General features: G+C 43.2%; 1 protein-coding gene across 1 annotated transcript; it reads left to right on the top strand.

The window, feature by feature from the left end:
- Nucleotides 1-572: 572 nt before the first annotated feature.
- PDE6B (phosphodiesterase 6B) lies at nucleotides 573-22,597 on the top strand. Its single transcript, XM_059836648.1, has 22 exons — nucleotides 573-983; nucleotides 2,899-3,051; nucleotides 3,385-3,474; nucleotides 5,773-5,913; nucleotides 7,070-7,144; nucleotides 7,235-7,299; nucleotides 8,267-8,333; nucleotides 8,478-8,525; nucleotides 8,727-8,876; nucleotides 9,869-10,012; nucleotides 10,578-10,643; nucleotides 11,190-11,336; nucleotides 12,827-12,934; nucleotides 13,739-13,848; nucleotides 14,864-14,951; nucleotides 15,506-15,606; nucleotides 17,013-17,120; nucleotides 17,887-17,950; nucleotides 18,678-18,752; nucleotides 19,654-19,737; nucleotides 20,013-20,169; nucleotides 21,248-22,597. Exons 1-22 carry the CDS (start codon nucleotides 573-575, stop codon nucleotides 21,304-21,306), a joined length of 2,511 nt encoding a protein of 836 aa, XP_059692631.1. The 3' UTR covers nucleotides 21,307-22,597.
- The last annotated feature ends 3,995 nt before the right edge of the window (nucleotides 22,598-26,592 follow it).

Raw genomic sequence — 26,592 nt, 5'->3', positions numbered from 1 at the left:
AAAAGAGCAGTGTTACTTCACTATTTTTATCTTGGCCACCGAGTTCTTTTGTGAAGAATGCACTTCCTGCTATTGCTGGGAGCTGGGAGAGCAGAAATAATAAGATGGTCACCTTGTTAGCCAAGGATTAGGCCCAAGTAGTATATATTTAATTAGACTTTAAAGAGCTTATTTCAATGTTAGGAGATCCACTCCTTCCCCATTGCTGCTGCCTCAACAGAATTGTTTCAGTAGTGTTCTGTTTATCTACAGACAGGAGAGTGTTTTCAGACATTGTGAGCACTCAGTTTTTGTTTGCAGTTAGATTAAGAAGAGGAAAGTTGACCCAAAGCTCTTGTAGAGCTCATCTAATCTCTTTGGTTGAGAAGATCTGTCCTCCCACAGACTCGCCTGCAGCATTATAAAGGAATACATCTTCCTGATGACAAGCTCTCTTTGCAGGGATACCTCAAACTTGGTTAATCCAGAAGCAGCATCTTCAGTTACAAAATTTTGAGAGACACATGAGAAATTAGAGTGCTGCTTGCACATCTTTGGACTGCTACTTACCCACAAGATCCAGGGCATTCACAATGAGCATTAGTGAAGACGACGTGGAGAAGTTTCTTGATGGCAACCCTGCTTTTGCCAAGCAGTATTTTGAGAAGAAACTAAAAACGGAGTCCTGGGATAACAATGAGAGTGAAATACTTTTTGAGTTGATCCAAGACATGCAAGAAAGCATCAACATGGAGAAAGTTGTTTTCAAGACCTTGAGAAGAATCAGGTCCCTTATTCACGCTGACCGCTGTAGTCTCTTCATGTACAGGCAGAGAAATGGCACTCCTGAACTGGCAACAAGGCTTTTCAACATCCAAGAGGGAAGTACTCTGGAGGAATGCCTGGTCGCCCCAGACTGCGAGATTGTCTATCCACTGGACATCGGCATTGTGGGCCATGTTGCTCAGACCAAGAAAACCATGAACATCAAGGATGTCCGTGAGGTATGTCTGCCATTTATTTGTTATCTGGGTAGAAGAGAGGCTCACAGGGGTCAAGAGGCAGCAGCACACCGCAGCGCTTGGGCAAAGCCCTTGTGTGTAGTAGCTGTGTACTGGAAACAAGTAGCAAGTCTGGAAGTTCCTTCCAATTTCATTTGCGGGGTGAGGTGAAACTAAGCACATTGATTACATTAGATCTTAATGCCTGTAAACAGTGTGCTGCTACACCTTGCCTGTCTAACTAGAAAAAAATAAAAATCATCATGTTTAGGCCAGCAGGGGAGAGTGAAGTCGTCAGATCTGCAATGAATGCACATGGAATTTTCCGCTCAATTTTATGTTCTATGAGTAAGTGGCAGAGACAGAAATCCTTTACAGAGAGTCCAAAGAGGGGTTTCCACATCAAAAGAACTTTGAAAATGTTTGCTGTGATGAAGGTTTACTAAGGGCATTCAGAGGCATCACTGTCAAACAGAGGGAGTGGACCCCAGAGCAGTCAACTGCAAGCTGTGTGCGGCCGATCTTCATAAGAAGCAGCAAGAGACAATCTTGGACTAACAAAACTCTTCCAACAAAAATTGCAATCTGCAATATCAGGAGGGACCTGAGGGATTTTAATGTTTTATGTTTATGCTTTCATGACAGTATTTATTCCCCATACTTCTGGTTCAATCATGTAAACCTGGATGGCAGGAATAACAATCTGCTTATTCTAATCATAGGTGCAAAACTAAAATCCGTGTGACCCAAATATGGCATTTGGGATTACTCCATCTATTGTTTGCTAGTTACAAAGGGACCATCTGTTTATTCATTCATTTGTTGTTCTGTGCAGGCATATCTCAGCCCTTCAGCAATTCTTTCCTTGTCTTCCACAGAACACACTGAGACACTGTTTTGGTTCTGCTGCCTGGGTTCTTTTTTGCTGGTCATATTGTTGGTGTTGAGGGAAGCATTAGAATGTCACTTAAGGTTTTTTGGTTTCTAATGTTTCTCCAAACACAGGGGAGGATTTCAGACCTAGTGAGCCAAGTCCTGTGCTCCAATTCTGGTGCTTTTAGACATTGCCATAATACAACTCCTTTGAAGAAGACCCAGAGACTAAATGCTTGGTCTAGCCCATTTGGCAGAAAAGGCCAACAATGGGGAAGGTATGGGGAGAAGATTCATTAAGGAGTGATCATTCTTTCTGGTGTAACCTTCTGAATATGATCAGAGTTGTGTGGTTTTTCCTAACCCAAACAGAACGACTTATAGATGACAATTTATTCACCTGAGCAGGTGAATAAATATTTTTGGTCATCAAGACCATCCCTGCACTCCCCTATGGCAGGTGATAATGGTATCAATAAGGCCCCTGTGCAGGTGAAGTGATTGGCCATCTGCTTTCCCTGGACTATTCTTTCTCCAGTTTTTAAGAGAATCAAGGGGTAGACGCTGCAAGCTGACAACAAGCTTCATGGTAAAAGTAGAAGAAAAATGAGTGTGTGTGACCTTGCCATTGAGTGCACTGGTTTACACCCTGTTGCTCTGCAGTGCTGCCTGGCTCTAGCCACTCCGCAGTGACAACAAGAAGTCAGAGGAAATTATGCAGGTACCATGAAGAATGACATTGATCTGAGAACAACCAGTGGAGAGCCCCCTTGTTCTGGGAGAGTTTGACATGTTAAAGCTTATGATTGGCAAGATCTTCATAGAAAGTTAAAAGCGCACGTGTTGCAGTTAAAAGCCACACCTTCTGCTCTCGATATTAGCTTTATCATCTGTACATGGTCCAATCTTCTGCTAACTCATTTCTTTTCCTCAGTAATTTTTAAGCAAAATTTTCTTTAGGCAGCTTACTTTAAGGGGCTGTGCTTGGACTTGGTTTCAAGACCCGTTGTGAAAAATGCTTATTTGTAAATTCTCTATTAAACAGTGTGCCCAGTTCAGCCCATTTGTTGATGAGCTCACCGACTACACTACAAAAAACATCCTTGCGACACCCATCTTGAATGGCAAAGACTTGGTTGCTGTCATTGTGGCTATAAATAAGCTGAATGGCCCACACTTCACCAGCTCTGATGAAACAGTAAGTGGTCAGTAGCTGAATTCCTATCAAAGAGCTTTACGTTTGTCATGTAACAGAGATCCTTTTACCCTAGTGATGCCTGCTTTAGCGAAGCTCCCCTGGTGTGAGTTTCCCTTAAGGGCACTCACACACTCCTAGAAGAGACTTATAATGAGAATGTTTATCTCAGATCTTTCAGGGAAGGTACAGTGGGATAAGCCTCATGTCATGGCAGTGCAGGGCAAAGCATTTATCCTGGGAAATTACCTTGATGCTTGTAAAGCAGTATCATGAAATATGGTTCATATGAAATTGCTACTGCATTCAATCCAATTGCACAATTTGCCTTTTCAGCTTTTTCTGAAGTATCTGAATTTTGCATCCTTGAACTTGAAAATTTATCACTTGAGTTATCTTCACAACTGTGAGACTCGAAGAGGCCAGGTAAGAGTGAAAATGCAGACTGGCTATCTCAAAATCAAATTAATACATTCTTCTGGGTGAATCTGATCTTCTTCCAAGATTTGTCCCTGAAGAGCAGAAATGAAGAGATCCCTCAACTGCTTTCAGATACTGTTTCTTCCCCAGAGTCCTTCCTTACTCTCTCTTTCTTCTGATATTGGCAAAACTGCAGGATCTCATGCAGCAGCGCCAGTTTCAGCAGGACTGACCTCTAGGGGTTTATGAAATAGAGGCTGTGAAGCACTCTTGGATCATTTCATTATTTCAGACAGCAGCATCAAGAGACTTTCTGAAACACTTAAGAATGTGGTATTTTCCCCCCATCTGCTCCTTAAAAGTGTTACTGAATTTCTTCTTAGACCCAGTGAAATTGTTGTCATACGCAAGTTTTATTGGCCTCCATCAGTAGAGAAGAACATATATTAGGGGTTTAGGATATTCTGGATTGAAATTCTGGCACCATACTTTCCCATTAGCTGGGTTACAGTAGGACTGTCCGATTTATTGGCATGGATGTGAATCCTTGCAGTCACTTTCTGCAGCAGGCAGTAGCTGTCACTCAAGAGGACATGGAATTGTATCTGTGCTTCATGGCAGCCATGCTCTATTCTCCAATGGGATTGCCACGGAGAGAGAAAAAATGCCTATCTTGGTGAAATGGATGCAGAATGAAAGTTAATTTTGGAGCTTTTGGATGGCACTTATACTTTCTAATTAATTTATTATGCTTTGACTAATTTTTTCATTTATCAAAAACATGAATGATGGTCCAGTAACACCAGCAATGATGAATAGCTGACTAAAGTAGAACTAGCAAAGATTTTTTTCTGTTGAGAGCTTAGCAGTAGGACTAGTCAGGGTAAGAAAGGGGCTAGAAGATAAAGTGGAGGCCCATATGGTGGGAGGCCTAATGCTCCTGGTCTGGGGCTGGACCCAGGAGTCCTGTGTTCATATATTACTGTTGTCTGAGCAGGTCCCACACAAAGGGAGGAAAGCAGGAAGGAGACGCAGGACATAATGCTCTAGTTCTGCCAATAGCTCAATTGTCAAACTTCTGACTAATACAGGCCTTTAGGGCTGTGTGAAAGTTATTATCGTTCATTGTGATAGAATTTAAAGTACTGAAGAACAGAGTGTGCAAATTACATTCTCAAAAGTGGTCTAGGATTTTAATATTGCAGGTCCCAACAGCAAAGACTGGGTGACACTGTGGGTAAAATGGCTTGTGCAAAGACAGGTCAGTCTGCTTGTGCTCAGATGCCGTGTAAAAGTCTTATTAGAAAACCATAGAATAAATTTTTACCAACTTCTCTACATCAGTCTTTATATATATTTCAGCTGTTTCTCTCAGTCCTTCTTGCTGGGCTCGTGGCTTTCAGTACTTAATGCATGCTGTAAAGTGCCAAAAAGCTAAACTGCTGCTCACGTTTATCCAGTGGTTGGTATGACAACACCTCTATCCTACTTGAGGGATGGCAATACTGAAAAACTTAGACTTCATTCGAGTGGCAGAGCTGTCCCAGTTTATGGATTAGAAACAGAGACCCAAGCAGCTCAGAATTCCTCAAAAAACATCTACTAGTGCCCAGTGAAGAGGCGAGACACAGTTTTTCCAGTTGTGGCCATTTTCCAGTATTTCTTGTTCAAAGCACAGCTCCAGTCTGCTTCAAGTTGCAGCTTCAGTGCTTCAGAAGCAGGCTCCTCATATGTCCTGGGCTCAGAAAGCCAGACACACCCCTGGGATACAGGCACACATGCATTAACTAAGCCAAGCAAGAGTGTAGATGAATTCCTTACCATTTCAGAGCAGTATTTGTGTAACCTCTTGTTTTACAAATGAAAAAGCCTAATAGCAATAGCTTTCTTAAAGGTACATCTGTAGGATGTACCAGAAGATGGGGAAAAGTATCACAGGCTGATGCACACACAAAACAGCTGCTCAAACACTTTGAGGAAAGTGTAAACTCAGATATTTCAAGCACCAGCCTGTGGAATTTGCAATGCTTTTGGTGTTAACTGCTTTTGGATGCAACATTTTACTAATGGATATAAAATTTAAGTGGGGACAGCTCTTTGCCTGACACTACTACTTTTTTTGTGCTGTATTGGTAACACTTGACTCCTACATAACACTGTGGTGACCTGACTCTTTCTCCCTAGTAATTCCCAGTGCAAACAAGTGGTGTAGGTTTCCTGCACTTTTCAGGAACTGTAACCCAACGTCTAGGAAGTCCATCTCTCCAAGAAAGGCTGTGCTTACATTTTGATTTTATCCTGCAGGTGCTGTTGTGGTCAGCTAATAAGGTTTTTGAGGAACTGACAGACATTGAGAGGCAGTTCCACAAGGCTTTCTATACAGTGAGGGCATACCTGAACTGTGACAGATACTCAGTCGGTCTCCTGGACATGACAAAGCAGAAGGTGAGTGCTCACATGGGTGCTGTGCTTCTTTCTGCTTGCTGTTATCCACTGAGGGGTGACACATGCAAATAAGATTTAGTGAGGCAGTAAAAGTGCGAGCTAACCTTCAGCCACTATTCCTACTTGGCATTTTTTTACTGTGCAAAGATTAAGACAATGGGTTAATGAAATCAGAGGGAAGGGGAAGAGCTTATCACTGAAACGGGGACAGTTGGAGGCTGGGAAGACAGAGGAGGGGAAGAGGTGTCTGACTTTGACAATCCTGATCAAAGTCTGCAGCACAAACAAAACCTCACCAAGGCTGTGGGTATTGGAAGTATAGTGAGACACCTGAGGAGCCATCAGCAAGCAAAGGTCTGTTTACACACAGTACACCCTTGCCTGGAGCGGCATGAGATCTGGAGAAATCTGAGGTTTCTATACTAGCAGAGAAAAGAGTTAGGTCATATCACAAAGTGACTTGTGACCAAACAGCCACCTTCCTCAAGGACTCATTCATACTCATGATATCCAGGTTTTTAGATGAAACTTGGCTTCATGAAAACAAGCTGACAGAATCGAAGTTACCTCTGATTTGGTCTGATGGTTTGCACCTTTGGCAAACTTTATGCGGGGGTTACACAGCATCCTTGCCAGTGGAGCCCTCTTTGTCCCATGGCCAGGCTGGCTGTCTTGTTGACAGAGCTCCTGCAGCATATTGTCTTGTGAAGAGGTATATTAAATGATCATTAGCATAAGCTAAAGACACTTTGATCAACACTATAATGTAGCATAAGAAAAAAGAGCAAAATAAGTATTTCACTTCTTCAATCTGGCAAGTAGTAGGTCAGACAATGGCCACACTGTGGAAAATTAACAACACAAAACCTTGTTATAGCTGTTTGCTCTGAGTACAGCCAGTGCTCACTGTTCACTGAATGAATCAGCATTCTGAGTATAGGCTGTATATGGTAATTTGCAACCATATGAATGCACCTGACATGTCCAGATTTGGATATCTGGGTATCATTCTGCTGCCTAGTATTGAATTAATTTTATTATTTCATGCCTTGTTTATACAACTCCAAAACCAGCACGGCAGAGCAATGGTTACATTGAGACTGGAGACAGAATTCACTTTTCTACTCTAAACATACGTTTTTAATTTTAAAACCAGGAGTTTTTTGACCTGTGGCCAGTCCTGTTGGGAGAAGTACCTCCCTACTCAGGACCTCGAACCCCGGATGGCAGGGTACGTGAAAACAAGATTTCTTTAACTCTCTCCTCTCTAGATGGATTGCCTCACCACTCATTTTAACACCACTCTTCTTTTCACTTGTAGGAAATAGTCTTTTACAAGGTCATTGATTACATATTACATGGAAAAGAAGACATTAAAGTCATCCCGTAAGTGCCCAGTCCATGAGTGCTAGGTACTGACGCAGGGTATAGGTGAAAACAAGGCTCCCCATGTTTTAAAGACATCCATGTGGAGAAATGTAAAGGACTGATAGAGGATTGAGAGTCAGCATGTGAGTGAGTGCTTCAACTCACATTTCTGTGGGATAAAGTTTCCTCAAGGGCATTGGGATCCTGACTTGGAAGTCAGGCTCCAAAATTCACTGCAACCAGTGATTCTTTTCAGATGGAGAAGTAATCTGCCTTGATTGCCTGCAGTTTTTTGCTGTCCTTGCCAGGTAGAGGCATCACTCTCCTCCATGCCTTCCCTGTGCCAGTGGTTGAGTCTCATCCAGGATGCCCTTGTGCAGAGGTTTCCTTGCTTTTCTCCACTCCTTCTATCACTGACCCCATCTTAAGGCTACCTCTGGCCTTTTCTCCCATCCTGACACACTGGGACTCCCTCTTTCAAACAACTGCTCTCTCTTCTTGCCACTGCATTTTTCAGAGGAGCCTTGGGCACCTTAGGCAAATGACATAATAGAGGTTCCCCCAGTTCTGGTAACACTGCTTTACACTAGAGTATGTGCTGCAAAAAAGGTCCCCCTTTCTTGGGTACAGCAGTGTTCAAAGTTCAGTCTGGCAGGCACCCTTATCCAGGAATCTCCTTTTATCTTTCTCTGTGTTGAAGGTCTGGGACATGGCCTTCACTTCTGGGAACGAACTTTTATAAAGTCTCTGCAAACCAATACTTTATCACTTGTTTCGTTTTGAATCCTTGAAGGGAAAGTATTTACTTATGTGGAAAATCTCTGCTTGTGCACACGTACTCTTTGAAAGTAACAGAACCATTTATGGGCTGGGGGTTCCGGGTCCAAACCTGGATTATACAGTGAGTGGAACACTCTTCAGCTCCATGGTTATTTCTCAGTAAACATACACCTTTAATTTCCCTTATACATTTTTCTTTCATTAGAAATCCTACCCCGGATCACTGGGCACTAGTTACTGGACTGCCAGCCTATGTGGCTGAAAGTGGATTTGTAAGTACTTAACCTGGGATTCCTCAAGTCTTTCTGAGATGAATAATACTCATGTTGCTTTCTCAGCAATTCAGTCCTTTGTTTTGGCAGGTAAACTTCTCATTGCCCATATTGTAATACTTTTTCTTCTGTGTGATCCCCCAGATTTGCAACATCATGAATGCTGCTGCAGATGAGATGTTTAACTTTCAGGTATTGTGAAAACTTGCAATTCTATCAAGGAATCAATTTTATTTTTTTTGCTGAAATGTAATGTAGAGTCAATATTAGGCATATAAATACTTCTTTTGCCTGTAGTCTGAATGTAAAATTAGAGTGCTCATGTATTTACATGAGCATAATACCTAAAACATGTTAAGTTTATGATGTCTTTCTGCTTGCTGTCGCTTCAAGGAAGGTCCTCTAGATGAATCAGGATGGACTATCAAAAACGTTCTCTCCATGCCAATAGTGAATAAAAGGGAAGAAATTGTTGGTGTTGTCACATTTTATAACAGAAAAGATGGGAAACCATTTGATGAACAGGATGAAACCCTCATGGAGGTATAGTTTCTTGCTGGAAGAAATTCATATAGTTGAAGAGGTCACTATTTTTCCATGGACACCTGCAAAGCATCCCGAGTGTTATGCAGCTAAGTGGGTATCTTTGTTGCTTAGAGAGGTGTTATACATCAGCTTGAACATTTTGAAAGCACCTGTTTGACATACTGGGGGAGTTTGCTATGAGAAACCCAACTATGTTCTCGTGATTTTTTTCAGCATTCTTGGATTGTACTCCTAGCCGTGAGCATCTACAGTGTGCCAACACAACCATTCTGACCTGTATTCACATATCTGCCAGCTGGCTCTCACTGCCTGGGCAAGTCCCATGAAAAATGACACAGAAATTATCTATGTAGCTAGGATAAAAAGGGAGGCCAGCTATTAAATCTACCAGCAGTGGCTGTGATTAAAGACCTTGCTCCTTAGAAATGTTCCTATGCTAGTTTCAATGAAAAATAAATATTTAGCGCTTGGCACCTGTTATCAATCAGGACATTTCCTGAAATAGACTTTTCTTATCAAACAAAAAGACCATGGGGAAAAAAATCAGTTTGAATTGGCCACTGGACAGCAAACAAGTTGAAAGCAAGCACAGGATGTGAGTAAATACATATGAAAGGTGATGAGGCCCCCTTGCTCTCCTTTGATGTGAGAGTTCCTGAACTGCGGTCACCATTGTGACAGAAACCTTTCCACAGGTGTGGAGATACCTGCAGAAACACAGAAATCAATTTCTGTACCCTGAACTGGACAGAGGGTCCTTCCACCTCCACAGAATTGATGCTCTCAAGGCTTGGGCAGATTCAACAGCAGGGGAGCTGCTTTGCTGAGGAACAAGTCACAGTTGGGAGCAAAGATGTGGTTGCTCATTGCTAGAATTTTGGACAAAGTCGAGCTTGTGTTTCTTTAAAAATATGTCATACAGTGTCATATTTCTGTGTCTTTGAGGAGCAGATGTTATGGCTATTTCTCTGTTTCCTTCTCTTCCCAAGTCCTTGACACAGTTCCTGGGTTGGTCTGTACTCAACACAGACACATATGATAAGATGAACAAGTTGGAGAACCGTAAGGACATTGCTCAGGACATGGTGCTCTACCACGTGAAATGTGACAAGGATGAGATCCAGGAAATTCTGGTAATGCCTCACAATGTGGAGCTCACACCCAAGTGTACTGGCCTGGCCCACGACTTATGGCACAGACACAGGTCTCCCACTTCACAGAGATGCTTCCAGCCACCATGATGTGGTGGCAGCACCTGGGCCCTAGTAACTGCACAGGTGCAGAACAAGTCTTTTGGTTCTGTGGTCTGCCCTCCTCCTTGGCATACTGCACCACTATGTTCCTTCTAACTTCCTCCAAAAAGCCAGCCTTGGAGGTGCTTCTCAGGGCAGGGCTGTAGGAGTGGAACAGAAACTGATTTATTCCTCAAAACCTCTTTTGTGCTGAGGTTGCGAATTTAGAGGACCCAGCTGTGACATTGGCTCTAGGGGAACTTTTGCAAGTGAGGGAAACACAAAACCAAATCAAGGAGGGGGAGAACATAACAGGAAAAATGTGTTGAAAGACAAGAAATTGAAGTAAGGTCCAGGAAGGAAGCACAATTTGGATATAAGAGCTGCCCTAGATTGTCCCAAAGCTGCCCAGTGAAAAGTCCAGGGGGGTTCAGTTGTCTCCTTAACACACCCATGCTTTTTGCAGCCAACACGAGAAAAGCTGGGGAAGGAGCCAAGTGAGTGTGACGAAGAGGAGCTGGCAAGCATTCTGGTAAGAACAATGCACTGCTGGAAAGAACAGTCCTGGCAAGCAAATACTGCCTGCATAGATGTAAGGAAGAGTTCCCAGTGTTGGCGCGCTGTTACCTGCAAAGAGTGAAGGCACAGCATACCCTGCCCTCCTTTGCTGCCTGAATGTGAGACTATCATTAGTATGTGTCAGCACATGCCCTCCACAGCTCCTGGGGAGTCCCTGCTCTCTGCCTCTTTATCTCAAGGGCTTCAAAGTCTATTGGGAAACACATCAGCCACCTTGGTTTGCTTTTCAGAGTAATTAAGGAGGGCTGTAAGTCTTCCCCCATTTTGAGTCTTCAAACTATATAAAATCAAATGCTTGACAGGAAACAAACAATATTTCCTGCACAAAACTGCCCTCCCCCTTCCTCCACTAATGGGGTTACCATGGAAAGCTTAATTTCAGTCTATTTATGTGCTATATTCCAAAAGAAAAGCAGCCTCAGACTGATACATTTTTATTCAGCAAAGCTTAGGAATCACATAAGCAGCACAGCAATAAACCAGCCCACTTCTCTTACAGAAAGAAGAGCTCCCGGGGCCCACTAAGTTCGAAATCTATGAGTTCAGGTTCTCTGATTTTGACTGCACTGAGCTAGAGCTGGTGAAGTGTGGCATTCAGATGTACTACGAGCTTGGCGTGGTGAAAAAGTTCCAGATCCCACAGGAGGTATGAGCTGGCAAAAGCTAGGATCTCCTGTCTTGCATGTACAGCAGACTCGCCCATGGGGCAGCCGGCACTGAGGTCGCCGTGCGCGCCCAGCGCGGCTCACAGAACAGCCGCAGGACGGGGCTCAGGGGCCGGGCAGGGAGCGTGTCCCGAGCCCTCTCACCCTGCTGAGGGCAGGGAACAGTCTCTCATGTGGGATTGGAGCATCTCTTCTGCTCTCGTCTGCTCCACGTCTGCCTGCCACAGACGCGGGTTTGCCATGAGGTCTCCATGGGTGAGTGGCGGACTCCGCAAAACGTCGCTCGCACGTTCTGTGTCCGATGCCGCTCCCAGCCGCAGTGAAAACACAGCTCCCGGGCACGACACGGGGAGTGCCTCCCTGTCTGCCCCTTTCCTTTGAGAGAGTGTGCAACCTGCAGCTTTCAGCCAAGATTTGCTTAAACACACTCTGGCAAGCCCCTTTGTTTTTCACACCCATGCAAACATGGATGTGCCTTCATTTGGCGCAGCTGGCACCAACCTGTCGACAGGAATGGTGTGACCCTGTGGGAAAAAGGACCCCATAAGCCCTGACTTGAGAACTCACGACTTTTGCAGCTCAAAACCCGGTAGGAATTGCGAAACTGGTATTTCATCAGCTCTGCTGCCCCCGAAGGGATTTCTCTGCACGTCATGCGAAGTCGATTTCCATCTAGTGGGATCTGGGGGTAACTGCAGGAAGAGTTTCCACCCTGGAAAGGCGGGATGGCAATCAGGAGGGAAGTAAATGGGGATTACCTCGATGCTTCTTACACGCAGATTGTCAATGTCAAAAATATTAAATATATCTACTCGGGAAAAACTAACCCCTGGAAGAGGTGTGAATAGCAGTGATTCTTATATTTGAGATTTCAAGAAATGAATACTCATTAAGAAATAATTGGTTCTTTAATGGGAAAACTGCATAGCTACAAGAGAGAGTACACATGGAGAAGTAGACTGCAGAGGAAAAAACAGTTTTCTATTTAATGCTCTATATTGTAGTTCTTTTGGTGATATAAATGTTATTCTCCTCTACATCTATGGATCCATATCTCTTGAAGAGAGACATGAGTATTAATAAATCGCAAGAAAAAGGGACAAATCTTATAAGTGATAACCTAGATAAACAGAAAAAATCAATAAATTCACAAAGAGTAAGATAAAATCGCTTTTCCTCCAGGCAGTGCTGATCCTGGTTTACCCCAGAGGTATCTCTGTGATTTTATATATTTACCAAAAAAAAAAAAAAAAATTAGAAAACATCTATGTTTTAGTGTCCACTTCAGCTCTTTACTTTATCAGCATTGTCAGGGTAGTCTGATGATACATGTACCTTCTGATCCCTTTCTGGGCCTACCTCTGCAGAGCTAGATTGAACCTCATCCAGGATTTCTATACATGACCCTTATGGCAAGATGAACAGGCAGCATCTCCCTCACCCACACTAACATCCTCTTCCCCACCGGCAGGTTCTGGTAAGGTTTGTGTACTCTGTCAGCAAAGGCTACCGGAAGATAACTTACCACAACTGGCGTCATGGCTTCAATGTTGCGCAGACCATGTTCACGCTCCTGATGGTAAGGCAGCACCACCCTGGTTAATTCTGTGGCACAGCTTTATTTACAGCAGGTCTTCTGTCACACCTGAGAAATATGCAGGGCTCCCTTTGGTGCAGGGAAAAGTTTTGTCACTCCTGGCACAGATCCTGCTAAATGAGGTCTCTGTTTGCCTGCAGTGACAGTCACTGCATCGTACATGAAGGAAGCTTTGGTCAGTATTGGCCAACGAATGGAGAGCTTTAATTCTCACAGACACAGATGTGCATGGTGTTGAATAGATTCCAGATTAAATCCTTCTGCAAGAGTAGAGGAGAGAGACTACAGGACTTCCACTGTTCCAGTAGATTCTGACAATAGCAGCCGACTGAAGTCAGCTGGCCGGGATGGACACAAATTCATGTTTTGCATTTCCACCAGAACAGACACAGGTGTGGACAATCTTTTGGATGTTTCAGCTTTGACAACCACATTGCCCAGAAAGATGCAGAGCCTTTTTACAGAGTACTTTGTGTCCAGTGACTGGGAGGGGTACTTATGAAAGCCTGGGTGAATCCCAGGGCCAAGGCCACTCTATAGCAGTGAGTAGCCAACCCTGCACATGTGCATCAAGTGCATAAACAGTACAGATGCCTGGGTCTGAAATATTTTGTTTCCAGCTGATTCCCCATTTTAACCTAAGTCAGCCATGTACTGTGTTTCAGTTCACAAATATTTTCAGTTCTCCCAGACAGTCCCAGGACATCCCCAGCACAGAGCAGTCACCGCTCAGTACCTTTTCCTGTCAGAGATGCTAACATATGCAATATAAATTCTCTCCCTCAGACTGGCAAACTGAAGCGTTACTACACTGACCTCGAAGCCCTTGCAATGGTAACTGCAGCTCTGTGCCATGATATTGATCACAGGGGAACCAACAACCTCTACCAGATGAAGTAAGCATTTTCCTACCACTTCAAACCATTTTCTGTTGCTCCTGCTTGGAGTGGAGCCAGTCTGTAATCACACCAAACTCCAGTACAGCTCAGTTTAACACACAAGAGCGACAACTTTCTTTTACAAGTTTTCTTGCTTTTCAGCTTGCTGCAGTGTTTGGGCTTATGTTTTGGCCAGTGGGTGCAATTTGCCATGCTTTCTGGGGCTTTCTTTACCTCCTAGAAAACCTCCCTTAGTTAAAGCAGAAGTCTATATTACCATTACATCGTGGAACAGAAGCAGAGCAGGCACTCAGTATCCTGAGCATTACTGGAGACTTAGGATGCCAACAGAAGCATCCTGGACACAAGATGACGAATTTTTGCTGTATCTATGGAGAAAGCACAATGTTTGGCATTGCACTCACTACCTACAGAAACAAAGCACCTCTGGGAGTGCTGCTCTCAGTAGGAAGTCATTAGCTACAGATAAACAATTGCACGAATTCGAGGCCTAGTCAAGGCTCTGTTGCTCACTTAAAGAAGTCACAGCTCTTCTGCAATGCTTGCTGCCTATATCTTGCTATATATCCTTTGGTAAAACATTAAATAATGGTTTGTAGTTTTGGTAAAATATTAAATAATGGTTTGTGGTTTTGATAACAAAGGTGTTCTTTTCAGCAAGGTGTCTGTTCCTATTACCAGATATGAATACGTAGTTATGCAGGAATTAAACAAACTTACTAAACTTGAGTAATTACACTGCAGTCATAAACAATGTTTGGACTGAAATTTGTAGTTGGAAGACTGTTTTACAAAGTGTCTAAAGAGTTATAAGCAATGTCACAAGAGTCTTTTATTAGACTGAAGTCATTACTTATTAAGTAATACTCATAAGCCTTTTAAAAAAATGGAACTTATATATGTGACAGAAATGAAATACAAAATTAGACACTTACTTTCATTTTTAAGTGCTGCACTAATGTCTTCAATTTTTTCCTTTATTTTTTCCTTCCTTTTTTCCTTTATGATATAGATCTCAAAATCCTTTAGCTAAACTTCATGGATCCTCTATTTTAGAGAGACATCATCTGGAATTTGGAAAATTCTTGCTCTCTGAGGAGGTTGGTAATGAACTGCAGTATAAGGGCACAAATAATTTCCTTTGAGGGAAGTTTTTCATTAACAACAGAGTTGTCATTACAAGACCTTCTCTGGCTTGGATGCCAAGAAACTGCATCTGCCTCATTTCCAAAGGACTCTATGCTCACCCAGGACCAAAGCACATAGGCTTCCTAAATGCATATCTTGGTTTCTTCAGAAGCCACATTTTTATGCCCATAGGAATATGTTTAATACAGTTTTTCTCTCCTGTAGCCCCTCTGATAGGGCCAAGGCTGGAATATTGCCACAGCTAACTTTTAGTTCCAGGCAAATTTGCACTGAGGTCAGGGGATGGGGTTTGGGTAGGCACTGTGTAACAACCTTCCCCTGTTTAGTGAATTAAAGGGGAAACAGCACCACACGTGGTACACGGGCTCACACCCCTTGCATGTGAGAGGAGCAAGCTGAACTATTGAAAGAAAAAAAAATAAACATATTTGGGAAAGGGAGGTGGCCAGGAACTCATAACAACATAGAGCTTGGATTTTTCAGTGCCCTGTCCTTTGCTTTTCAGTCACTGAATATATGTCAGAACCTCAACCGCAGGCAGCATGAGCATGTGATTCACCTGATGGAAATTGCCATTATAGCCACAGACCTGGCACTCTACTTCAAGTAAGTCCAACACGTGCTCCGTGTGTGAAAGGCAGAAAGCAGCTGGCACTTTACAAAGGCCAAATGTGATGCTTTACTCTGAAAGCCCCTACCAGTGCAGCAGTTCTCTTCACAGACACTGGCTCTCGGAGGCTGCCTTCAATACTCACCTCAGACCTGGTGGGAGAACTCAAATAATTCAAAAGAATTTTGAACTTCTACTCAATTAAATAATATACATGACTTTTGAACCCTCTATTGCAAACAAGGCAGGGCTATTTGATCCCTTATGGGAAGAAATGTCAGCATTTGGTTTGGTTTTATTTGCCTAGCATTTCAGATCTGAAAATACTCATAAGTGACAAATGGACTGGCCAGGACTGTACTAATTTCTCTGTGAGAGCAGAATGACTCAAGTAACAAGTAGGTCATTGTAGGTGAATGTCCAGCTGATAGTCTATTCCACACACAAGGGCCTAAAAAGCCAAAATCTTGGAGCAGATCCTGCTTTCTGGTACATGAGGCTGAAAGTCAATGACATATATCTTCCTAATTAGCAAGAAGCTTTCAAAATGTGCTTTCAAAATACCGTGTCAAGACCAGAGACTGCTTCTGTGTTTTGCACTGCAGTATAATTACACAAAATTTAAACAGTCCAAAAAAGAGGAATTTGAGGGAGGTTGTATTGATATTGTATCTCCAGAACACTTACTCTGGAGATACAAGATCTATATGGTACCATCTATCTATATACCACCACTTCCTCACTAGCTGGGAACAAACTGCTGGTAGTTCATGGACCCTCCTTGATCCATGAACTACAAGCAAAGGCTTGGCTGAGCTAAGACACAGGATTATTGACGATGGGACACATACACAAGTCACTTTGTGGCATGGCCTAACTCTTTTCTCTGCTAATATTGAAACCTCAGACTTCTTCAGGTCTCATGTGTATGAACCATTCATCAGAATTCCCTATATACATTTAGATTATGTAAATAAGGTTAACAATGTCTGACTAAATACATAATGCCAGGTAGCTTTAAAAATACTCCAGCTAGCTCTAGGTTTCTGCGGTTTGCTTAACATTTAAGAAAAAAGATTTCTTGTAGTGCAAACAAAGGTGTAAGCATGTCTCAGCTGATATAACTTGCGGTAGCTTGTACCTTCAAAGACCCACGCATACCTCACCACTATACTCATCTTAAAGGCATTTACAATAGTTAAGGGAGCAGACGATGGTGCTTGGTTTTCTTGGGACATAAGGGTCAGGACAGCAACTACTGGGAGGCTTTCTGGCAGAGTTACCAATACCAGGATCAGCCACCTGTTCTTGACATATTTGTTTCCTTATTTTATAGATTTTCATAGATTTTTCTTTTTTTCCCTTTTTTTTTTTTTTTACCCTTCATCTCCACCCCCCAAAGAAAGCGAACAATGTTTCAAAAGATTGTTGATGAGTCTAAGAAGTACGACAGCGTGACTGCCTGGACTGAGTATCTGTCTCTGGAGACAACAAAGAAAGAAGTTGTCATGTGAGTAATCAGCTCTGGGGAAAGGTTAGTGATGTGGACACCTGCAGAGAGCTCCAGGATACGCTTTGAGCTGAAAAGTCAGTAAGTGATACATTACTGGCTACTCAGATTTGGTCTCCTAGAGAAGCAAGGAAAGAAACCCAGGGAAAAAAATTTTAGTGGTTCTTCATCCAAATAAGTGTCTTGTTGGTCATATACTCCCAAGGATCCCTTCTGGTTGTATACTTCTACCAGATCACCCTGTAGGCCACAAACAGGGACATCCAATCCATTAGCTGTTTTTCCCAGTGGCGACGAACCTGAGTTGCACGATGCTGTTGCTGTGACCAGACAGAAACTGTGCAGGATGCCCTGCACTGGTGATGAAATGCTCTCACCACCTCACTGCAGACTGCACTGCTACACACCCGTGGGGGAGCCAAAGGTGTTACTCCGAAGTCAAGGAGTTCAGCCCAGCAATCACTAAAGCAGCAAACATCTTAGCACCAGAAGCAAGTAGTTCCCCATCATAATTCCGTTTTAATCAAGAGAGCAGCCTTTGATGAGTGTCCCAGTCAGAACCAAGGCTGTTACAGCAACACATCTATCAGTTCAGAAGGGGCCATGGGGAGCAGCCTTTGATGAGTGTCCCAGTCAGAACCAAGGCTGTTATAGCAACACATCTATCAGTTCAGAAGGGGCCATGGGATACCTGATACGGTACTGGGGTATGAGGGTCCTGAGTGTGAAAAAATAGGGAATAAATTAATTTCTTTTCTGGTTTTAGGGCCATGATGATGACTGCCTGTGACTTGTCAGCTATCACAAAGCCTTGGGAAGTCCAGAGTAAGGTAAGGTGCTTGATATCCTGACGGATTTCTGTAGCTTATACTTCAAAGTAATAAAATTTCTAAGCTGCCTAGAAGCTAAATCAAAGTCTCCTACCAAAATTACCAAAAGAAATAGCTGTGGTTTTGATGTATTGACCAATCTTTCAGATTGCAGTTGTGAGTTCTGCACAAAATTCATTCTTTCCAAAAAAAACCCCAAAAACCCAACAAAACAAAACACAAACCAAACCCCCCAGTTACATAGATTTTTTTGTGACAGTGAGATTTTTTTACTGCTGTTTGCTCAGTTGTTTGATTTCCTTTAGGAGTTCATTCCTGAACTGTACTTGAGCAATTGCTAAATAATAAACACTAAAATTTGAAGGAGGGTAAAAGAAATGAAACCTACCTTCCTGTTCAGCATGAAGAAAGGACAACAGAAAAAAAAAAAATTAGACATCCACAAGGTGACCAGTTGGCAAACCCTCGAGGGGAATACATTGGAAATATTTCTCAATAGATGAGCAGTGGCCTAAGGAGATGCAGTGCAATACGACTGCTGAGCTGTCACCAGACAGGTGAAATCCTATTGCCACAGGTGCCCTTCCCAGGAGGAACAGTGAGGCTGTGGTTGGACAAGAAGAAACAGAAGGATAAGAAGTGAGATTTTATTCAGAATGGAGGCGTGAAGTGCATCAATTATGGGACTGAAGTTGGTGCTAGCTTTTTTCCCTCTGTGTCAATGTAGGTAGCTCTCCTGGTAGCAGCTGAGTTCTGGGAGCAAGGAGATTTGGAAATAAGCGTCCTTCAGCAACAGCCAATTGTAAGTATCCTGCAAGAACCAGGCGGTTCACTTCAGACAGCAAGTCTCAGCAGAGACTTACTACAAGCAGTGCTGCCCTGAGTGCTCTGTGTCTGCCTAAAATCACAGTGCTTGCCAAAATCCTTTAGAAAAGTATGTTCTGAGATAGTGAAGAGCATCCCTGACAGTGACAAGTGCCTCTTGTCCAGGTGTCCATATAGTTAGATAGGTTCAGTGGCTGTGAACCATCAAGGGGTGATTCACCCCAGACATTTTGTGTAGGTCCCTACAGAAAAAATTAAAAACTAAATAGATAAGTCACAGAAGAAAGAAGAGTTTCTAATAAAGAGAAAAACTGCAAACACAGACTTCATAGAGTCATAGAAATGGAAGGGCATTTCTAACTTTTTTTTTTTAATAGATGAACTTGACATTGAAAGAAGCAGGAGTCATTCCTTTAAGTGTCCTCCACCTGTGAGGTTTGGGAATTTTTAAAGTAGACTTTCATCCACCCCCTCTGCCCACAGTGGCATCACAAACTATATGGTAATCAACAAGATCTTGTAAAAATATGATTTCTTCTTCAGTCATATTTTAGACAATTTAAAACCTCTTCAACACTTTATAGCATGAACCTTTTCTGGTATCTGTTTGAGAGGCACAAGGGAAAAACTTTTCTCCTGCCCATCCACAGACACTTGAAATGCTGTCTAAAATTTCTGCTAAAATGGCAAGGGAAATGAGCCCTCTTCATTCCTCTGCAGCTGAGGAGGAGGGTGGCTGTGATGGATGGTCTTTAGGACAGCAAGACAGAACTGCCAAGCTGACACAACAAGGCAGTTTTGGGGAGAAAATAGAGGTGTGTTTTTTAATTAATTTATTTGGTTCTCGCAAATCATGGTCAATTTGTGTCCTCTCACAGCCAATGATGGACCGAAGGAAAGCTGCTGAGCTTCCAAAGCTTCAAGTGGGTTTCATTGACTTTGTATGTACATTTGTCTATAAGGTAAGCAAAGAGCACCCTTACACAACCTTATCAACAGGGGTTCAAATCCCAGCTGACTGAGTCCTGGTGCAGCAGCACCACTCCTGGGGAGAGGGACAGGTAGACAAGTGAAAATCTGCCCTTTCCTGGGGCGTCGCAACAAGCTGCCTCTTTCTGCCATTGATGCTTTCTGCAAAGCATCAGCTTTGGATGTGAGGTGTCAGGGTCTGTCCTGGGGTATGACGGACAAGCATTCCCTCTGCACTGCATTGCACTGAGTGATGTGTTTTGATTAGGAGTTTTCCCGTTTCCATGAGGAAATTCAGCCTATGCTTGATGGGCTGCTGAACAACAGAAATGAGTGGAAGACCCGTGCTGATGAGTATGATGCAAAAATTAAAGCACTGGAGGAAGAGAAGAAAAAAGAGGAAGAGAGAATGGCTGCAAAGAGAGGTCAGAAAAAGTAATTAGCTTTTCAGTCCTAAGTCAAAAATGTGCTTACAAACACTCTCACAGATTACAGCAAGTTTTGCTGACACAGCAGAGTAAGATTGGCTCCGCTGACAAGGGTGAAGGCACCTTGCCTTTAAACCTGACACCATGACAGGCTGTCAAGAAGGCCACCAGCTTAAAATCCGAAACACTATTATCTGAGAAACTAGTGAGAACGCATCCAGCATGAATTCCCATGCAGCTGGGGAAAGCAGAATGTCATGCAACATCCCCTGGGCTGATCTGCTGTCCCACAGGTCATGAAGTAGAAGCAAAGAAAAGTTAAAACAAGGTCCTAAAGTCCTAGAAGAACATTTAAGAAATAATGGTTCATTGCATTTCTAGCCCAAATTAGGTACTACCTAGAAGCAAGCAGTAGTGGCAGTGCCCAGTAGCAATTTATTTTGGCTGAACATGGTTTTCCTCTTCTGTGGGCCCAGCCTGGGCAGTACTGAAAACCATCAGTGGTAGTGAGTACTGTTTGAAAGTTTTTCTCATAGTCTGAGGATTTGTTTGACTCTCAAAAGGGCAGAAGCAGAAGGTTCTCCTGGCCTGTCCCAAATGTCTGATCAAATACCTGCCATGACTGGGCGCCTTCACTCCACAGAGCTTGCATAGGAACTCCTATTTTGTTCTAAACTGTACCAAAATTCCAACAGCCCATGGTGTGGACATTGCTCAAATGACACAGTTTAGAAATTATTAGAGCTGTCTAGATGTTTTATCTCAGTTTGATTCGCAGTAGTTAACTTTAAATAGCAAAAGGAAGTGTTTTAACTATGATCTAGAAAATCTCTGAAGAATTATTTACTGAATAAGTAATTGATATTCAAGCAAGGGAAATTTCCACTAACTCTACAATACTCATTCCAAGCAACCTTACATGTACAATTACTCTGCAGAGCGGACAGCTCTATATAGGGTGCTATAGGTATGACCTAAGCTGATCATTGGATAGAAGTTCTAAAAATCTCCTACAATGACTGAGAAGGAAATTTATGACTGTGCATCTAATTCTATGTTTCTTTTTATATGCCAGGTGAAATAACCTGTAATGGAGGAACAGCTCCAGCTTCCAAAACCTGTAGCATACTTTAGACCTATTCTCACTGAAATATATGACACACAAAATGAGAATACCCATATAAGAACAACAACAACAACAACAACAACAAAACCCAAACCCAAACCAAACAACAACAACAAAAAAACAACAACCAAAAAGCCCAAAACCCCCCAACCCCCCCCCAAAAACCCTCCAAAAAGCAAAATAATGGTGTACAAATACATTCCTGACTGGACTATTCTAATAATTTATTAGGCTTGAGACCAGCCAGGGAAGGGCTAGATCTTGTTTGCCTTAATTGCATCTCTTCCTGATGGTAGGGAGCCATTTCCATCCTGCCTCCTGTCCTCCATTTAATGCACCTGATGTCAGATGGCATGTGACAAGTCAGGACAACATTTGGCCCAATAAATCAGGTTGTAAGATTATGGAAGAGCATTTTTCCTGCACTGAAACACTTCTTATCCCAAAGCTGATGGGGATAGTCCTGCTCCATACAACCTCATGAGACTGACAGTGAATGCAACCCTAGCCTGCACAGTGGGAAAAATGAAGAAGATCATATCTAAGTCTGTATCATATCTAAGTCTGTATCTGTCAAGACATCAGAAGGAAACCTGAGGGTAAGGATAAAGCATGAAAACTGACCATAGTAAACCTTTGAACTGCTCTAAAAGATTATGATTCCATTTAAATCCAAGAAACACTCTGACAGATAATACATCTGCATTCACTTCAAGAATCTGGATAGGTTGCTATCCCAAAGCATCGAGCTATTCATGCAAGACACAATAGCTGCCTTCTCCAGGAGCAGGATCCACATTGTGTACTAATGAAGCTTCATTCTTTCATGCATCCTTTTAAGAAGACAGTTGTTATCATTACCCATTACAGTTCCTTTTACAATTAGCCAAGCAACCTGAGTTGTGAAATCTCATAGATTTGTTATGTTTTGCCTCATAATGCTGTTACTTAATGCAATTGATCAGAACTAACTATCCTTCCTTTCCTCCTCCTGCTCTGAGATGTCTTGTTTTTAGACAACACACCAGACTTGTGACTCTTATTTCAGATGAAAGTTACTTTTCATGTTTATTCATGCAAAAATAGAACATTCAATTACACTCTTGTAGTAGTAGACACACCCTCATGTCCTGCTCCCTCTCCACCCCCCCCCCCCCCCCCCTTTCTTTTTTAAAATTGTTTGGAGATCTGTTTTGCTGGGGATTTTCTTCTTCTATTACTCCTGTTACCTTCAGGATTCTTACCCTTTAGTATATTGTTTTGCATTACAAAAATACTGCAAGTAAAAGGAAAACTAGAGCTGTGGTGGTACCTGGTGATCATTTACCTGTCTCAATGTAGTAAACAAGATGTAATCCTCAATCACTATGCAGCAGTTCTGTGAGAAGCAATGTGTCTCTCAGGAAAATACAGAAACTTATCCACTTGCATGAAAGTTAATACACAACAGGTACTGACTCCATGTTGTATGTTTCAGCTTTATTTAGAGTCATACAATATCAAGGGTTGGAAGGGACCTTCAGGATCCTCTCGTCCCAACCTCACTGCCATGGGCAGAGACACCTCTCACTCCATCAGGTTGCTCAAGACCTTGTTCAGCCTGGCTTTAAACAGTGCCAGGGTTGGGGCACCCACAGCTCTCTGGGCAACCGGATCCAGTGTCTTACCACCCTACCAGGAAGAATTTCTTCCCAATATTTGATATAAATTTCCCTTCTTTCAGTTTGTACCCATTACACCTTGTCCTGTCACTGCAGTTGCTGATGAAGAGTCCCTCTCTAGCTTCCCTGTAGGACCCTTCAGATACTGCTAGGAGGTCTCCATAGAGACTTCTCTTTTCCAGGTTGAACAGCCCCAGCTCTCAGCCTGTCTGGGGGAGGTGCTCCACCCTCTTATCAATGTTGCGGCCTCCTCTGCACTGCCTCCAACAGTTCCATGTCCTTCTTATGTCTGGGGCACTGGAACTGTTCTCAGTACTCTAGGTAGGGTCTCACAAGAGCAGAGGACCAGGTGGGAAGCTTTTATCACACAGCAGAAGTCAAGTAAGTTCTGTCCTTTTTTTTTTTTTTCCTACTTTTTTTTTTAAAGTGGAAAAAATGCCACAAGGTTATTGTATGGCACAGTGGTAAGCAGTGGGATTTTGATGATCACCACAAGACACCATACACTTAAATACTGAGAAAAGCTCCCTATGTTCTCAAATGTTTTCTGGGAAATAAAACCCGGGGGATAACCTTCCTGCTCCCTGTAACCAGCGTGAAGCACTCAGAGGACTCCAGCAGGGCTGCTCACACAAGGAGCATGGTGTGCCAGCCCATCACACCCTGTGACTTGTGGGTGGCTGTGCCCTGTCTGCCCACAATCACTTGGGAGCACAGCTCATCCTCACAGCCTCAGGGTGGGCATGCTGCCAGGTATTTGCAAAGGGGACTCTGCACGCATGCATGCAGGGGGTGTCCATGGATGCTCCAGGGTGGAGGAGGCTGTTTCTTAGAGGTGGACCTTTTCCATGGGAGCAGTGAGTGAGGGCCAAGAAACAGATTTGTCCACTGTTTTTCCAGGTGTCATGGGCTGAACTTTGCTTGGGTGGGCTGGTTGGGCCAGTTTCCATGATAACCTGGGACTGATGCCTTGAACAAAGTGTTTTCACATCAGATATGGAAAAAGGCACATCAGAAGCAGATCCTGCAGAGGTAGGGTAATGTATTTTATCATGCCAATCTCCTTCCTTCTGGTGAGGCACAACTGCAACTAACAATGCAAAACTCTCCCTCCAGGGCAAATCTAGAAGCAAACCTCTAAAGGGGCTCCTCTAGAAAGCAGATTCAAGTGACCCTCCCCCAACGGGCTTGGTAAATATTTCCTCAGAGAAAAGTGGAAAAAACCTGTTTATTTAACAGGCAAAGTATTCACCAGCACACACAAAAAACCAAAAACAAAACCAAAAAAACCCCAACAATATTAAACAATAAAATGTCTTGCCAATCTGAAGAGATAACAAACTCACAAAATCCCCTTGGTGGGCTGTGACTCAGCTCACTCAGCTTGTTATCAGTCTCTTCAGCACTGGAAATGCCGTAGACCCAGCCTGGCCTGGTGGGTCACAGGTACGAGCTGCCGGTGCTCTTCCAGGTGTTCTAGAGCAGGTTTAAACAGGTCCAAGAAAAAGAAAAACCACAGTCCAGGGAATTTCTCTGCCTCAGCTAGCTAAAAAATAACTAAAAAGCAAAGGAGAGAGCTCTCTCTTGCTGTCTGTGCAGTCTGCAGCACAGTCTAGTAGAAAGATGCGGGGAAGCAAGTACAGTGTCAGATAACCAACTGCACGCTTCTTCTCTCCCCCTTCGCTCTCTCAGAACCAGTCTTAAAGGTGCAAAACTTATTTCTGGGCTAAACAGATTAATGGGGATACAAGCATTATAAATTCACCCCAGGGCAGGAGGCATGGGGCTGTTCCCACATAGGCCTGAGGGTATTCTTTCTTTCTGATAAGGCACAACTGGCAAAACTATGCAGCTGCCAGAAGCAGGGCCAAACAGCAGTTGTGCCATTTGAAGGCAACATAAGCCATCAAAGATCCCTGAAGAACCACCCTGACTCATTTCCATAGTGTTGCATCAGATAAGGTAAAACCCCTCTCTGGCAGAGCTGTTGGGCTGTTCCCACATAGGCTTGAACCTACAATAACCCATCCCACTCTTTGTTGCATTGTACTCCACCCCCAACAGATCAAGACTGTGACCATCAGAGTGATGACCATGGAAACAAATTGAAACAATCAATCTTGTCACTGGATCTTTCCTCTCCACTATCCACTCTTGCCCCTCTGTTTCCTTCTTTTCCTTATATGTATTTTCCTTGTGATTTTCACATTTTTTTTATGGAAAAGAACAAAAACAGCTACATACCTCCTTTTCACTGCAACCAAATTGTTTAAAAATGAACCTGCCTTATATATACATACTAGTCATTCAATGTTGTTTCACTCTAATCCACCCGAGGTATCTATTAACAAAAACCCAGTTACCCTGCTTCAAAGACAGGTCAGAGCACCAGGCCTGAAAAAAAATGTATGTAATTGCAAAACAGTTTCAGGAAAGGTCGGTTGAGGGCTGTAGAGAACTCAAATCTGCTCATGGCATATTTGCCTACAATCCAGTTAAGTGTTTTCATCTTTGGCTTGATGCAGCTTTCAAGTGCAGTGGGAGATTCCTCAGATTACAACATAGCTTGACAAGAATCAAACCTGACTGCTCTGCCACATGAAAGAATTGAGCAATAATCCACTGTGACAACAAAGCTGAAAAAAAACCCCAGAAATGCAGAATTGTGATCCAGAGCTCACTGTCCATGCAGACCCATGACAGGTGGTGTCCCTCTGGGGTCAGTACTGGGGCCAATACTCGTCAGCACTTTTGTCAGTGGCACGTGCAGTGGGATCAAGGGCACCCTCTGCAAGTTTGGCACCAACACCAAGCGGTGTGGAGCACCGCTGGCAGGCGGCAATGCCAGCCAGAGGGGCCTGGACAGGCTGGAGGGGTGATGAGTCAAGGGGTTAAGTCAGAAGTTAGCAAAGAACAAGGAAATTAATCGATACCAGGTGGGGATAACTGAAACAAGGTTGGGAATGACGAGTGATATATGAAGTATTGTAAGAGTGCAGGAGCCGTAAATACCACTGGCTTCTAAGAATGAGAGGAGGTTTGGACTGGGACCAGCAGGCCAAGGAGCCCTGCCAACTTGACACAGGTGAAGAGTTTACCATGAAGATGTCTTTCTTCCTCCTCAGAAGCCCACCGACCCAGTTAAAAAGGACAATTGAGCAGCCGTAATTGATATTCAGCTAAGTATAATATTAGGTGAGAGCTAATGTTTATGTAATAAGCAAGGTAGAAACCGTCCTGGAAACCATTTGAATATGTAAAACTTTCTTTGATAAATAGAGAGCAGGAGTTTGTGACTTTTTTACACACGCATTTGGAATTGATTCTGCATGTGTCCAGCAATGTCATAAATGCTCCCTCTTTTCAACTTTAAATAGTTGAAGAGTCATCCATGCTTCAGTGTGGTTGTGCAAACCCCATGAGGTTCAACAAGGCAAAGTGCAGGGTCCTGTACCTGGACTGTGGCAATCCCAGACACAGCTACAGGTTGAGTGGAGATTGACAGCAGCCCTGAGGAGAAGAATTTGGGGGTGATGGTTGATGAAAAACTTAACATGACCCAGCCATGAGCACTCACAGCCCAGAAAGGCAATGGGATCCTGGGCTGAATCCAGAGCAGCATGGGCAGCAGGA

The sequence above is a fragment of the Haemorhous mexicanus genome, chromosome Z (assembly GCF_027477595.1).
Source record: "Haemorhous mexicanus isolate bHaeMex1 chromosome Z, bHaeMex1.pri, whole genome shotgun sequence".
NCBI lineage: Eukaryota > Metazoa > Chordata > Aves > Passeriformes > Fringillidae > Haemorhous > Haemorhous mexicanus.
This window is presented reverse-complemented; position numbering and strand designations above follow the sequence as displayed.